The following is a 15,770-nucleotide window of genomic DNA, read 5'->3' as shown; positions in this document are numbered from 1 at the left end:
TCAGTTTAAAAATGTCGCTTTGGACAAAAGCGTCTGCTAAATGACTAAATGTAAATGTAAATAGACTACTCCTACCTTCCTTGCATGGTTGCAAATGCATTGAGCAGGCAGATTGCTCCCTTGTTTATCAGTGACAAGAAGTGATGCGTCTTGAAATCGGCCCCCGTAGCCTTTTCCTATAATCCATCAAACGTGTTCTCTTTTCCTGTGTGCGCTTTATTGTCATCTCTTTATAAGACTTGTCGTGTGTGGTGGTCCAACAAATGACTTGTAACCGTTCGGCAAAGGGTAAGCACTTTATTCTGATTTTATATACAGTATGTATGGAGAGCAAGGTGTGACTACTCCGTTTACTTTCATTACAAAAAACAGAATATACATTATGCATAATAATAATAAACACTTCACCTTGAAAAACCTTTACAAGCATCACAAAGAATTTCCCCTCTTTCGCATACACATGGCTCAAGAAGCCAAATTGTTTTCTTGAACACGTAACGGAAAAAACAAAATCCCAATTAATTTACCTATTTCCTCAAATAAAAGACTAAATATTTCCTCTCTGAGGCTACCAAAACAAGCCGACAAACTCTTGAAATGTTTACAGAGGATCAAGAAAAGGCCCATGGAAAATTAAACTATATGGCTCTGTGTGGCCAGGTACTGTTTCCCTTTATACACAGAAAAAAGAATGGTTCTTAACTGGTTATTTAAAAGGCTGTGTGGTTCCACGAAGAACCATTGTCTACTCAAGAACCATATATGGGCCAGTCTTTTAACTGCTCCTGACAGATGCATCATAACTTAAGCAGCTCACCGTGGAAGTTTTATTCAAAAAACAACGGGTCTTAAATTATTTGGGGTTTAAATTGCCATGGTTCTGTAACTTGGAAAGAACTGACAAAATACCTCAATTTAGAACGAAGAAAATGAACAATTTACAGTGTGAGGAATAAAATAAAATAAGAAAGAAAGATTTAAACGAAGAATTACCTGACCACAAAAACTTTTGAAACAACTGACCTTGTGAAGTAACATGCTGGTGTAGTTCGTTTGAGCATTTATTATCAAAGCTATAAAAAGCAAAGTGTACTCAGGAGGCACCTGTTGAACCAAGCCACTTTAATTTCCTAATTAATAAATGGCGTGCTCATTTTGTAGGCCAGTTGCAAACTGTTAATTAAACTGTTATCTTTTCTATTAAAAAAAGAGACTACCATATATCTTCAGCTCAGGCTTTGGGCTGTATGAAGCGCCTTGCGACAATTGTATTGTTTTGACGCTATATAAATAAAATTGAATTGAATACCTGCACATTGTTTTCTTATGTGAAACAAATGCAAGGACAACCCTTTTTTGTAGCCTTTTCGCAGACCTGTAGTCATGTATGGACCTTTTCGCAGACCTGTAGCCACGTATAGTCCTTCTCTTAGACCTGTAGTCACGTATAGACCTTTTCTTAGGCCTGTAGTCATGTATAGACCTAATTGTCCCACAATGGCTCCTTATCCTGTTACAGTAATATGCCCGTGGGCATTGTAGTGTAAGCGTTATTACATCTAAATTATGTTTGCTTTGGTGGAGAGGACTATGGGTATTCTTCAAAGAGGATTCCCCTCGTCCCTGCATAACCACAAGTCTTCGCTTCCCTAATTGAAGTCGTTGTTACTAATGCAACCCTGCAAATCTGTGGCTCAAATTATCCAGAGCCGTGACCTCCTCCTCAGCTGGGAGCAAATCCTTGCAGTGCGTACAGAGTAAACATCGCGGAGAGAAACACATGCGGCACGTCAGTGAAAGTTATGAAAATTCATTATCATCTTGATGAAACGGACCGATTTGCTGGAGTGGTGGGAGATATGCTCTGTCGTATCATCCTCTTACGAATGGTTCCTGATCTCCAAAAGGTCATCGTCTATTCAATCTACTAAGTCCCAGGAGACAACAGTAATACGCATACAATACCCCTGGAGGTATTGAAAGACTACTGATAATTCATCTTTAGTCAAGGACCTCTCTAAAATGTTGATAGACTTTGTGCTTTCACAGTCACTTTGCTTTGGTGTGCTATTGTTGTGATGGTCTCACACCCCGGAATGTCTTCAGTATGAACCAGAGATTGCTGTTAACACAATTGTGATTGTGTGCAGGATGTGATAGTGTTCATATGACCAAACCCAAGTGTATATGCCAACACTCATATTCTGCACATGCATGCAGACATTTTGATTGGTTACATAGAGAACCAAACACACACACACACACACACACACACACACACACACACACACACACACACACACACACACACACACACACACACACACACACACACGTGGGAGGGCAGACGCCACTGTGTCTGGGTTGAGCTGGAGAGTATTGTTATTAACTTTTCTCCCTTCTGAGTGAATGAAAGCTGCAGTAAGGGCACATCCTCGCACCATGACTCCAGGGCCTGCCTTTGTTCTGCTCTATAATGTACTCATAATTACAGCCTTTAAGAGAGTCTGTGTTTCTAGTTCACCTCTCTCGCTCTCTCTCTCCTCTCTCTCTCTCACACACACACACGCACACACACACACACACACACTCACTCACACAAACACACCACATATATAGAGAGATGGAGACATATATACATACACTTAATCACACACTGCCAAGCTTCAATTTCTGCTTCAATTTCAATCACCTTTCCCCCAGCCTTTTTTTTTTTGCTCTGTCTTTTTCGGAGACCCACAGCCCTATGGGAGCGGGATTCTGGTTTGCTTAAACTCAGATAGGATAGTGTTTTACATATAGATGGATGAATGCATAAGAGCATGGTAAGGTTATTCAGTTCATCTAAATCCCTGCCTTGATGTCAACCCATTAGTCTGTAAGCCTTTCTGTCAGACACCCCAGTAGTAATTCTATCTGCTCAAGCAGCAAAAAATGGTAAATGTCTCTTGTTTGAGTTTGCTTGTAACAATATGCTAAGGAACCTTGAACAAGCAGGTGCATCAATGTAAACACACAATGCAGGGTCAAGCTCGGTGACCTTAGTGTAGGTTAAACGGCACTTGACCTCCCACACGCGCTGTAAACAAAACCGCAAAGACTGGCAACAGCAGGAAGAAATGTCACAGTTCGGGGCTGGGAAAGGGCGTGCCCAGACGGTTGTACGGTTATAAATCAAAGCGCTGAGGAATGCTGGCGCGAGATGAAAGCCAGGGGGATCTGCAATTCTCCTCACGTCATTGCATTGGCCTAATAACATGAGTCCTCCGGCGGGAAACAAGCACCAACTGTACTCCAGGAATGAGTGTAGCAAAGTCTTTATTGGCACAAACTATTGTTTAAAGGTGTGAAGGCTACTTCGATGAGGCGAGGCTAATATCCTTTGCTACTAGTTAAATGCAGGCCTACAGAAACAAAAACTCCATTGGATTTTTATCAAATGACTGTGTCTTAAATAAGCTCCAGCCAGGTATCACACTGCAGGCTAATTCTCTGGACTCGTGCATTTAAATACAAACTTGACTGTTTTGCGCTTTGCTTCTGAGCGAACGGCTAGGGCTGTTTCTCATCTCAGGGAAACTAATCAATACATTCATCCAACCTACCGACACTACATGAAAAACGAAATAAACTAATAGCTCCTCAATGCTTAGACCATAACACAGAATATATGATTCGCTTTATCGGAGGATAGGAATGAGCTCAAGGAACTTCAAGGAACTAGTGATATCTCAAGAAATAAAACAAATCCCCGGGTAAAATACATTTGAATACGAGGGTGCTGATTATATTACAAGTAGGAATAATTTATGATTGAATCGTTTTGTTCTTCAGCGAGCTGTAGAGTTCTAATATTTCATGTCACTGAGATTATCACCAGGAGGCCCCTTCACAATCAGGATACGTACACATATTCAGATTTTCTTTTCTGTCTTAAAATCGAGTGAAATTACTACCTAGTCCCAAATCCCCAATCTCAATTAGGCTCAGCCTTAGACAGCAAATTGGTACCTTTGTCAATTAACTACAACCAATTCTAAATCTGTTGTATTTGTTCAAATAATTTACGGGCCTATTAACTTCGAAATAGGCTACCTTGCACCTGTAGGTTCGTTTTGAACACATAAAGCGTGAGGTACGGCTACACATGCCTTATGGACTGTGGACTTAAATAGAATTGGTCAATTAGTAGAATAACAACTGGTGAAATGCAAAGCAACAGCATAACAACGGGATGAAGTTGGGATGTTTTTTTACACTTATAGTGGGAATGTGAATTAAATTGTGCTGTCTCCCATCTAGGCATACCCACAAACAAATCGAAGTTTCCATTGTCAGTAATTGTCCAACCAAATTGGATTACGCCGACGTCCCTATAATAGGATCTCTTTCTATGCAGTCTTATTTTGGTAAGATATTTTTTGACAGGTTGGAATATGTAGAACTGATCTGTATCATCTTAAGACGTCCTTTGAACTAACCAACTTGAATAAACGTATACACGTATTAACTAACTAATGCCGAGAGGTCATGCAGCTGCACCTTCTTAATGTTTGTGCAGTTATATTATTATGAATTGATACACAATAGGGATTTCTTAATCTTAACAAAAATATTATCACAGTCCAGCGAGAAGCTCTTTGTGTCCACAGTGGCATAACTATTTTTATTTTTATAGAACTGTGGGTGCTGAAGGGGAAACACAAATCTCAGATGAGCAAATGTCAGTTAAATAAATGTTAAATCCACTTTTGAAATGTATCAAGAACTATGATGTGTAAAACTTTTAGCAATATTGCTGAAATTACAGTTGTATTTTTCCATTCATAGCGTACCTGTCATAATAAATATGTGTCATTGCTTACTTTGGAAACAAATAAAATATTTAAGATCAGTCACCTTGCAACAGAAAGAATGGATACATTGGACATTGATGCTAACTAGTTTTGGACGATATGCCTTACACATAGGCTGCTTCACATAATTAAGAATAATGAGTTAGGATTAGAATCATGTCATTTGAGATTATACTGTAGCCCAAATAGCGATTATACCTCAAACAATCATTGGGTGGGCAATAGAACAAATGCGCATCTCATCTTTACAATAATAGTTGGGTGACTGTTTTAGCAAGCTCCAGAAACCCCAGTGAGCTAAATCATTGGCTCATTATCATAATCATATAACATAAAACGAAAGCGCATCATCTAATCTAGAAAAAGTTGATTTAAAACAACGTTGGAAATCTGTGTAAACCGTAGCAATTTTACAGGACCAAATCTCGTTACATTTGGGTGCATTTACTTGAGCTGATATGCATTGTGTGGGTTCATGCATTCAATGGTTAATTTAATCTCTGAACTGTACAGTTTTTATCTAAATTAAATGTACCAACAGAAAGTGAAGACATCACCCACGATATGGATAAATAGTGTAACATTTATTTGGCAGGTTTTGATTTTTGGAATAAGGAATAACTTAATTTTCTAAATAAAACTAATAGCAAGTGAGTAGGATAACGACGTTTAAGTTGGCTTGTGGCATTTATGTGTGGCATAACCAGTGTATGAATTTATGTTACCGATTTCCTAAGATCATTCTGTAGCCAACATATGGCATGAATGAGCATAGAATTGCGGTGTAATTAAAGATCACCCATCCGTGCAAAATTGTATTATGAATCAGGGTGTTTATCAGGTTCAGTATACTTGTCCCCTATCCTTTGACTGAATGACATATTTCGTCAACCAATCAGAGAGAGCTCTTTATTTGACCAAACGGAGACTGGAACGCACCCGCCCCCGATATTCGAAATGTGAAGATAGACTGGGAGCGCCCATGAATCATGTCTAGTGCACTGAGGTTGCTCTTTTGTTTGTGGTCTGGTCAGAAATTTTGAAGAATTTAGCTCTTTATGTTCATGTGACCCACTAAAGGATGTATATGGTGACTTGGATTTATTTTGCGTCCACCCAACTTACGGTGCGTTAATGGACCTCTCGCTTAATAATGACTATGAGTTCGCTCTCTGACAATTTGGTTGCTTCGGATCCCTCTAAATCGGCATTTTTGGAATTCGGTCACGGCTACCCACCTCACCAACAGCACTCTCCCGGCTTGTCTCACGGACATTATTCCGTTCATGGGTTGCATCCGGGTGGACATTCGCAGCACGACACTCCTTTCTCCACCGGCGCGTCCTCTTATGGTCGCTCTCTTGGTTACCCCTACCCGGCCACGGTAGGCGCTCATCATCCGAGTGCGTACCTTCCATACCAGCCTAGCCACAACAGCGGTTTGGGGCACACAAGAATCGAAGACTCAGGTATGCGAAACTGACCTGTCGACACATAGTCAGCCGATGTATATCGTCTAAGAAGGCAATGTAATTAAAATCCATCATACTTGAAGTAAGCTGGATTAATAGACCTATACATATGATATGACCTATATATATATATATATATATATGATATGAAAATGATATATATCAGCATTTGGGTGTAATTAATTTTAACACCACTGTACCGTTTAAACATCAATTGCACTTGTCTGTTTATCATGTTGGCACTGTTAGCCAAACCATTGAACTTGAACTATGCATCCGGTGTTTATTATAGATAACTCGACATAGCCTACGACTGCAGGGCCTTGGAAGGCTGTGTTAAATCAGCTATAGGTCCCTAGATCATTTGTGGTGTTCTCATTTGGAAGCCAACATAGACCTTATGTAATGCATTCAAATTGAGCAAATTTGGCCATTTTTGTTTGAGTTTCAAGCCACCAGCGCCTCTCGGTGAATTTAAACACTAATGAAATCATTCTTCGACTCCCCACAGTATTACCGGTTGTGTTTATATAGTATTAGAGAACAATGAGTTGGGCAATTTTTCAAAGACGTAACTGATAAGAGTGATGCCAACTCGTAACTTAATTAGGTAGTTGCCCACGGTAGTCGTGCTACCAAGCCATATTTCATAGATTAGGCCTATGGCTTTAACACGTGAATACTTTTCAGTTCTGCGTGAGTACTTTGAAGGAAACATTAAGATAAAACACATATTTACTGAGCAAATAATGTATGCTTGAATGCTGTAAATTTAACATATTTTGAAACGCATTCGTTTTGTTAATCCCACTCAAACCTTTTCGATGCTGGTATATTGTTGAAATAATGATTGTTGTAACATTTTGCCTAGGGTTACAGTAAGGGAAACTAAATTCAAAACGTCCACTAATCTCTGAGCATAATCAATACTAATCAATCACTACCCCATTGTCTGAATGTATACTCATGTCTGAATGTTTTGTACTCATGATTATTGGTGTGGATATTATTCTTTGCTGTTGTTGTTAAATTCACTGGCCTAGATTTGCTTTTAAATGACATGCTGTTCTGTGGAAAACGTGCATTACTGCAAGTGATGCTGTAAAAACGGTGCGGAGAGTTTGCTTAATGTGTTCAGTGTTGAGATATGGACGTTTTTTTATAATTTTGATAAATTATATATATATATATATGCTTTCATTTTACCTCCTCTAATGAAAATATGGGCCCCGTTTCACAGAGCCTTCTCAACGCTACGTCATTCGTAAACTATATCTTAAGGTACCTTAACTTTTCGAGGAGTTTCCCAGAGCGTCCTTGGCTAAGGTATACCTTATCAAGAGATACGTTCGTACGGTTGGTCTATTCCTGAACACAGTTTTCAGATGAAATAAACGTTTTAGAGCCTAAAAATGTTGTGTCTGTGTCTGGACGTATGAATTGATTGCGATGGAAGACCAAAATATATGTCGCATTTTACTTTCATTAAATAAAAAGAAAAACATCCGAATAAAATTAATTAGCTGTTCATTTTAATCCCTTGCGAATACAAATATATTAATAACTTCTAGACAACAACCGTATTTTGGAAAAAAAAAAAAAAAGATTTGCATAGCGTTTCTTATTGATGTTCTTTCTAATAATGATCACCTGCGCTACAATCTGACTCATGCCTATCTCAGGCATGCTCGAACCTAAGAGAATGACCATAATCAATTCCAGAAAAATGGATTCATTATCTTAAGGTATACATAGGAATGTGTCTCTTAGGGAAACGCTTTAGAGATAATTTGGGAAACATTCGTAGAATAATAAACACCTTTAGTGAGCAAGGAGACAGCGGGACTGGGAAACGCACCTCAGAATGGAAAAAAGCATAGGCCTACTTCAACATAATGTGTTTGTAAAATCCAAATTTCACAATATGCTTACAGTGTAGGTCAAGACATTTAAGCAATTAAGCCTGTAATGTATTCTGTAATGTAACCAACCCAATTTACATTTTGATGGCTAATGTGAACTACCTCGCACACAGCCTAGGCCTATTGGGGATAAATCAGTCTCCTTGTTCCATTTCCACAGGTACCCCATTGCAAGTAAGAAAGTATTAGAATAAATAGTTTAACAGGAGTTTATTAGGCTCTTTATATACATGGAAATTCGAGCCATTCGTGACGTCAGTGTGATAATGGTTGATGATCCATTATTAATAGAAATTGGCATGAATAGGGTAGACCTGTCGGTCGCGATGGTAGTTTGACTGGAATTTAGGGCCTACAGTAGCTATTTTCGATATCCTCGTTGATTTTTGCATCAGTGTAATAATGCAGTACTTCTTTATTTTATAGATCACGAAAAGCCAACTGTCATTGAAAACGGAGAAATTCGTCTGAACGGCAAAGGAAAGAAGATTCGCAAGCCACGGACGATCTATTCCAGTTTACAACTCCAGGCCTTAAATCAGCGCTTTCAGCAAACACAGTACCTAGCTCTGCCTGAACGCGCCGACCTTGCTGCAAAAATGGGTCTGACACAAACTCAGGTACATACTCTTTTTAACTATTTCGCAATTTGTGGTGACATCAAAATAGGAGTAAGAGACTGCTGCTTTTGAGTTTCTTTTTAATGCAACATCGGTTTAAAAGCTGCTGTCAGTGTTGTCTTGTGAGATTGAGGTGTGACTATAATGTTGAAATGTATGTTAATCCACCGTTAAAATGACTATAGGCCAAAAAGAGGTAATTAAAGGTATGGAGTCGTTAATTAACTGTATTCTTGTGATCCATGCAGAGAAAAAAAGAGTTTGACCATTAAATACTTTAATAGGCCTGATGTAGTGACACAAAGAAATTAGTTTCCTCAGATACTGAGGATAACAGGTCTTTGTAACAATTTCAGGCATGGCAAAGCAGGCATCGATGATATACTGTACTGCATTGTAGTACTCATAAGTGTTCATAGCATATTCAGTATGCTTCACATCATCATTATCACACAAATGTTCCCAAATGCACATATGAAATATATGGTGATTTAGGTTGAATGCACTTATAAAACATCATAGATAAGAGAAGTGCTACAACAATTTTCCTGTTGTTTTGAATCAATTAAACATGCTTCACAAACATGTCTGCTTAAGATGTAGGCTGACACTATAACATCAGATGTGCTACTCCTAGCCTACCCCCTGTCTTCATCATCTCCGCAATAAATATTTGAACAAGTTGTTCTCTCCGTACGTCAGTATGGTGCACCTTCCTTGGCTGTGGTTCGATGGTGCCAGCCCAGTGTAAGATGACTTACGCCACCAGGAGTCTTGGCACCTCCTGTTGTTTAATTACTGACTCATCTCTTTTTTTGCTATCTGGAGGATGACTGAGGCCCAAGATTTCATTTAAAATTATTGAAATACACGTTGGCAAGGCTGGCTAAAGAGTAATACACTATATAACTCCACACAGTAACGGCTTGCCAGGGTGGAATCTTGTGCTCAATGCAGATCAAACTATTTGAAAAGGTGTGTGAAATCTATGACTGTGTTCTGTTCTGTTGCTTGTTAAGAGCCATCGCTATCATTACTATTTTCTGGAATCCCGACCAAGGCCAGGGCAGCTAGGGGTCCACGGAAAGGGCAGAGAACGAGAGAAGCCATTTTGTCAGTCATCAAAATGGCCTGAGTGTGTTCAGCGGGAATCATGTCGACCTCTCAGGAGGCCTTCGACTGGAAACAGTTTCAGGGGGACTGCCAGCTGCATGGCTTCTCCGCTGTCATCTTTATTTGGGACCGCTTGAGTTCGGTTCACTGATGCGCTTTATTTCGTAAGGGTGAGCTGGTGGTCAGTCTCAAGTTACGTTTGAGATTAGACATTTATCTCATATTACCACAGTAACACCCTTGTTCAGTTTTATGAGGAACCCAGGGGAATAATGTAATTATCTGGTTCATATTCTTAAACATAAAACGAGAAACAAGAAAAGACATGCCCAAAAACTTTTTGTAGCTGAATGCATGTGTGTGTATCACACAATGTTCTGGCAAAATGAGAAATTCATTCTAGTATTTTACTGAAGAGTGTCCTTCAAGTGCTAATACTTAATCCCAGCTGTCCATTTTTAGTCAAATGTAGTTTTCAAAAATCGCATAAATTAGTAAATTCAGACATCCCTAGCAGTGAAGAGGTTGCTGTCTTCTATCTACAAATGTATTTAGAAAAAGCAGAATTGAATGGAATGTAGAATGCTGAAACATGAAATATCCAAATCATGCGTAATGGTGTGAATGGTGTGGTCTTGGTTATCAGCCGACACTAATGAAAGGAAACAAACGTACATCTCCTCGTCTTTGAGCAGAACCATGACTATAGGATGACCTTTAATACTGCACCACAGCAACATGGATGCATCTGTTACAAGTGCAAAGTGTGGGCTCCGTGTCGTAATTCTGTTTTCTGAAATGGTGCAACATTTCGCCAAAGTGGACACTTCACCTCACAGGAAACACTGCACCGCCATCACACTACTGCTTTTAAACACTTTGGTCTAAATCTTCTCAGTATTCAATAAAATTCCCTTTCACCCTCTGAAAGTCTAAGCTCTGATATGAGCTAAAATACATATGAGCTCAAATAAAAATGAGCTCAAAAAGAAAATATGTTGACATTTATTGTTGTGTCTATTCCAGCTTCTCTGTGTGTTCTCAGTTTGACAGCTTGTTCAGCAGACCTTCAGTACAATGGTTTCACTCTAAATGCTATAAAAGACTTATGATGCAAAAAGGGCTCTTCAAAAGTTGCATGTTGAAATGTATATTGGACCAGTTTGAGCTATTTCTTCAGTTCAAATGCTTTTACACAAACTTTAATGTGAAGCACACAAAGTTGCAAGTTTAATGCCAATGTTTTTTAAACTCAACTCATCTGAAGCTGCAAAATAGTGGTGGCTTGGCAATGTATGGGGCTCGGTTGACTTTAAGATGCATTTGAAGTCTTTTTAACTTAAATATATAATTATTATATTTGTATTCTGTAATAGATTAAAGACCTGACACGCCTGCCATGGAAGAAAGTTATGTTTAAAAAGACCCAACCCAGACCTTACATCAGTAGGCATTACTTATATAGGAAAATATATCATAGTATTTAATATATGTATTATATGTTATACATGTAATGTGATGAATCAGTGATTCACGCAGAAATTATGATGATAATGATTCTTTTCATTAATTGCCAGTTATCTCAATGGGGAAAGCATGATACATAATCACTTTTGCTCTCTCTCTCTCTCTCACACACACGTGCGCGCGCACGCACACACACACACACACACACACACACACTCAGACCACACACACACACACACACACACACACACACACACACACACACACACACACACACACACACACACACACTCACACCACACATACACACAGACTGAGAAACAGGGCTGGCCACAACTCCAGTATTGCTGGCCAAAACGCTCCACTGTCGTCAATGGCACTATTTACCTGTCAGAACCATGTGCCCACTCCATCGCTTCTCCCCAGAAGTGCACCTGCAAAACTGCACGCACCAACTCAACCCCCCAACACACACACACACATCCCATCCAGTCCATATTGAATGCTCCGTTCAAATCGTTTATCCTCTGTTTCCTCCATCATTCTTATTTTACAGGCTTGTTTTTTTCCAGCCAGCAAGCAGCTATCTGACTCATTTTCATATTCCCCTTGCTTACCATTCTGGCTCAGTGCTGTTAGTTATTGTGCTCTTTTTTCCACCACTTAGATGCTCCCTGCGGAGGACTCACACTGGTATTGTCCACACACTGTTATTGTCCACACACTGTATTCTGTCCCACCATACCCCTGAAGTCAATAAGCTAGTCACATTGCCTGTATATGGAGTCATTGGCTGGTCATATGAACTCTTGCATTGGTTGCCCACCCAGTATTACTGTCTAACAGGTGTCATAAGGTCTTTGAGCTTTGAGTCTTTGAGGTTTTTAAAAAAAAAAAATTTAACATCTAACATTACCCAATTAGCACACATATCAAGCTAAAAGCTTTGGTTATTTACTTCTGTAGCTATTGAAATCCACACCAGTAATTGCAGCATATTTTTATGGGCCCTGGTTGATGTATAAAAAAAGGAATGGCTGGTCCTTATTTTCAGCTCTTGATTGATTTAATATGTTTGCTTGTCTGGAATTGAACAAAGCAGCATTAGTGATGATTTTGTAGCTAAAATGACACGGTATAACTTGGTCTTGTTTTCAACACCTGTCTGTTACTTGCTGCTTGGATCTAACTGACTGTATGTATGTGTGTGAATGGAAGTATGGCCACCGTTTGAAACATCGGAGACGCCTGTTCTATACATGAAACAGTCAGCAAAGTGGATGCTGTCTTTGATCATCTTCAGAATAGTTTTACTATGTCATCACTATCCATCGCCAGCAACAGCACCAGCTCTCATCTAACTCTCCTCCTGCTCCTGCTCCTCCTCCTCCTCCTCATCGTCATCTTCGTGTTTAAAATGGATAATGTTACTATCGTGTGTTACTGTACATGCGAAGTGTTAGACTTGCCTGTAATGTGCCTGAGACTGAGCTTTGGAATACATTACCATAATTACCTTTTACTAGAGAGAATTTTACTGCACTGTGGGTGCTGCGGTTCCATAAACATTTTCCCATCTTCTTAAATCAAAATATCTATAAAAATGCCCTCATTGTTCGTATCACGCCGAAAACAACCGCTAAAGCGTGCCAGGCCCACAGTGACTCGCTCCGTCATGTTAATTACAGCACATATTCCCTGGCGAGCCACCCATGTGCTGCTTTGTTCCGTGTGCATTTTGGGGTGTCACAGTACTGTTTCCAAACCCATGCGCGGCACTAGCATGGAAATTGTGAATGTTTGCAATTCTGTGGCACTCCTAGAGCTGTCACAGCAATTAAGACACTTTTAACCCGCTGCCTCAGTCACCAAGCCACCCAGCCCAACACTTCTTTATGACTGTCAGACATTTACATGGCCAAATGCTTGCATGCAAGGTGAATGAGTTGATATTTGATTGGCGGTGGCTTATGCGTGTCTCTTTAATAACATTTTCATGTGTCAATCAGATCAATTGTGTTTTTAGCAAAAATCATATAACAAAAATCATATCACATCAAAAATATGACTTTTTATGGTGTTGAAAGTGATGGCATTTCATGATATTAGTAAGTGACCTCTCTCTCTCCCTCTTTCTCTCTCTCTCTCTCTCTCTCTCTCTCTGTCCTTCTCTCAATTCACAGGTTAAGATTTGGTTCCAGAACAAACGCTCAAAGTACAAGAAGATTATGAAGCACGGCTCGAGTGGACCTGAAGGGGAGCACCTCCACGCCATCTCCTCCGCTCCGCCCTGCTCACCCGGAATGCCACCGCTCTGGGACGTTTCTATGACTACCAAAGGAGCCCCCATGCATTCTGGTGGATATATGAACTCTTTCAGTCACTGGTACCCTGGTCATCACCAAGACTCTATGCCTAGGACTCAAATGATGTGATAGGGAGCATCTACCATACAACATGCTAGCCCAGCTCCTGGGTGTCCTCTCCGTGTGCCTTTCTATTGACGCTGTTGAGAGAGCAACTGCCTTTAAGATGTGGATGCAAACCCATTTCTGTTTTTTTGACGTACGCAGGAATGCTTCAGTATGAAGGTTGTAAACAGTTCTGATGTTGCTGAATTTCCATCTTGACGGTTTTTTTTTTGGTGAAATCCAAATGACTTTTCCACTGAAACAGATGTTGACTCCACTTTCATTGGACAGATGGCGTTTTGTGTCCAGCTGCCTTTGACATGAATTTTGTTTGCTAACACAAGTTTGAAATACCTTCTAAACTTACTTTTGCTCAGCTGATTTTGATATGTGGAGCAAAACTATTAACACAACCAACTGCTTGCAAAAATCTGCTTATCTATCAGGTGGAAACATTCTGATCCGATTTCATCTTGAATTTGTTTATGTTTATGCTTGTTTTGTTTTCTTAATCTGTAGCATCAGATTAGGGTTCTCTAGTAAGTTTACATTAAATTACACTTATTGTCCCGACATAGTTTGTCAAAAATGTTTTGTCTCATAGTTTTTCCTTTTTTTTTATTTTTTATTCTTTTACAGGAATTGCTATTTTACATTATAATGTCTCAGACTATTTCATAGACAATAAAGAAAATATTTGTGGTATATTCAGTTTTAGTTCATTTTGTATGTAGCATTGTTGATCAAAATGCTTGGAAGTGTGTTCTCGGAACTCACAGGAAATCATATAAGCAATAACCTAAAGCCATTTCTTAGATATAAAAGATATAAAATGGGCATATTTCATAGGCATTATCTAGATATTTGTATTGTATGCCATGGCAGAGTTCTAACTTAAGTCCTTGTGGCCAGAAGTTTATTTATTTAGAATTCATCACTAATCTCACCATGTGTAACAGGTGATAGCAGAGTATCAATTTTAGTCATAGAGTATGACACATCAAAATGAAGAGATGTGGTCCCATTTTTTCTTTCTAGACAACATCTGTACAAGCAATGGGGGTCTTATTTGAGGAATTCCTTAAGCTTTGTAAAATGCTCACGTCAATTAAAGGTCATTTAGGGCACGGTTGTTAAATGGAGCTTTCACTCAGGCAGTATAATTACTAGCAATTTGCAGACTACAAATGTCTCTTTTAGTATGAAAAGGGTCCACGGGGAAGGCCCGATAGAGACGTCCTCTACAAACTGTTGGGGGATGGAAAGGATTCGCCACTGCGCGGAATCAAATGCAGGTGTGATGCTGATAGACCTAGGAAAAGCTGAGAAAGGGAAAGAATGGGAACTAAAAGTGCTGTGAAGGTAAGAAATGACCCTGTTACATTAGCCTACTCACTGGCTGACATTATGCGTGATTCCTCTTTGTCGAGCGTTCCATGACCAGTTATATCTTTCAAAACACACATTATTTATAGATTACATATTTCAAGACTCAAGACTTGCTGTCATGATACCGTTTTAATAGTAGCCATTGCAGACTTAAAATATATACACTGAACTCGGAACGGACATATACCCGTAATTGAACAAATGTCCAATCCAACCAGTAGGTCAGAAGGTTTTACAGGGGACAAACATTGTTCCACAGCTGCATGGTGTACTGTTTGTCTATTGCGCTGACGATAGATTATCACTGCCCGTCCGAAACCGTATACCTTCTGGGCTCTACAACAGTCCTAGTTGCAGCTGGTGCAGTTGAGCTCTCCCCCTCCACACTCCAAATCACCCCGTTCGGCACTTCTGTGGCTGTATCGTGGACCTCGTATTTGCCAAGTGTGCTTACTACAGATTGTGTTTTCGTTACACTAAGCCCAAGCGTATTTGCTAATATACTGAGTGACTTCATGTC

At 39.5% G+C, this 15,770-nt stretch overlaps 1 protein-coding gene across 1 annotated transcript; it reads left to right on the top strand.

The window, feature by feature from the left end:
- The first annotated feature begins 5,883 nt into the window (after window positions 1–5,883).
- dlx4a (distal-less homeobox 4a) lies at window positions 5,884–15,457 on the top strand. Its single transcript, XM_012827163.3, has 3 exons — window positions 5,884–6,325; window positions 8,677–8,870; window positions 13,634–15,457. Exons 1-3 carry the CDS (start codon window positions 6,010–6,012, stop codon window positions 13,883–13,885), a joined length of 762 nt encoding a protein of 253 aa, XP_012682617.1. The 5' UTR covers window positions 5,884–6,009; the 3' UTR covers window positions 13,886–15,457.
- Window positions 15,458–15,770: the final 313 nt, after the last annotated feature.

Source organism: Clupea harengus, chromosome 1 (genome assembly GCF_900700415.2).
Source record: "Clupea harengus chromosome 1, Ch_v2.0.2, whole genome shotgun sequence".
Lineage (NCBI taxonomy): Eukaryota > Metazoa > Chordata > Actinopteri > Clupeiformes > Clupeidae > Clupea > Clupea harengus.
The sequence above is the reverse complement of the archived record's forward strand: the minus strand, read 5'-3'. Positions and strand labels throughout refer to the sequence as shown.

What these genes read in the sequence shown, in the direction of transcription:
- dlx4a (XM_012827163.3), top strand. Translation starts at nt 6,010, where the DNA reads ATGACTATGAGTTCGCTCTCTGACAATTTGGTTGCTTCGGATCCCTCT. An exon ending in CACAAGAATCGAAGACTCAG is followed by an intron (nt 6,326 to 8,676) that starts GTATGCGAAACT and finishes TTTATTTTATAG; the next exon opens with ATCACGAAAAGCCAACTGTC. An exon ending in TGGGTCTGACACAAACTCAG is followed by an intron (nt 8,871 to 13,633) that starts GTACATACTCTT and finishes CTCAATTCACAG; the next exon opens with GTTAAGATTTGGTTCCAGAA.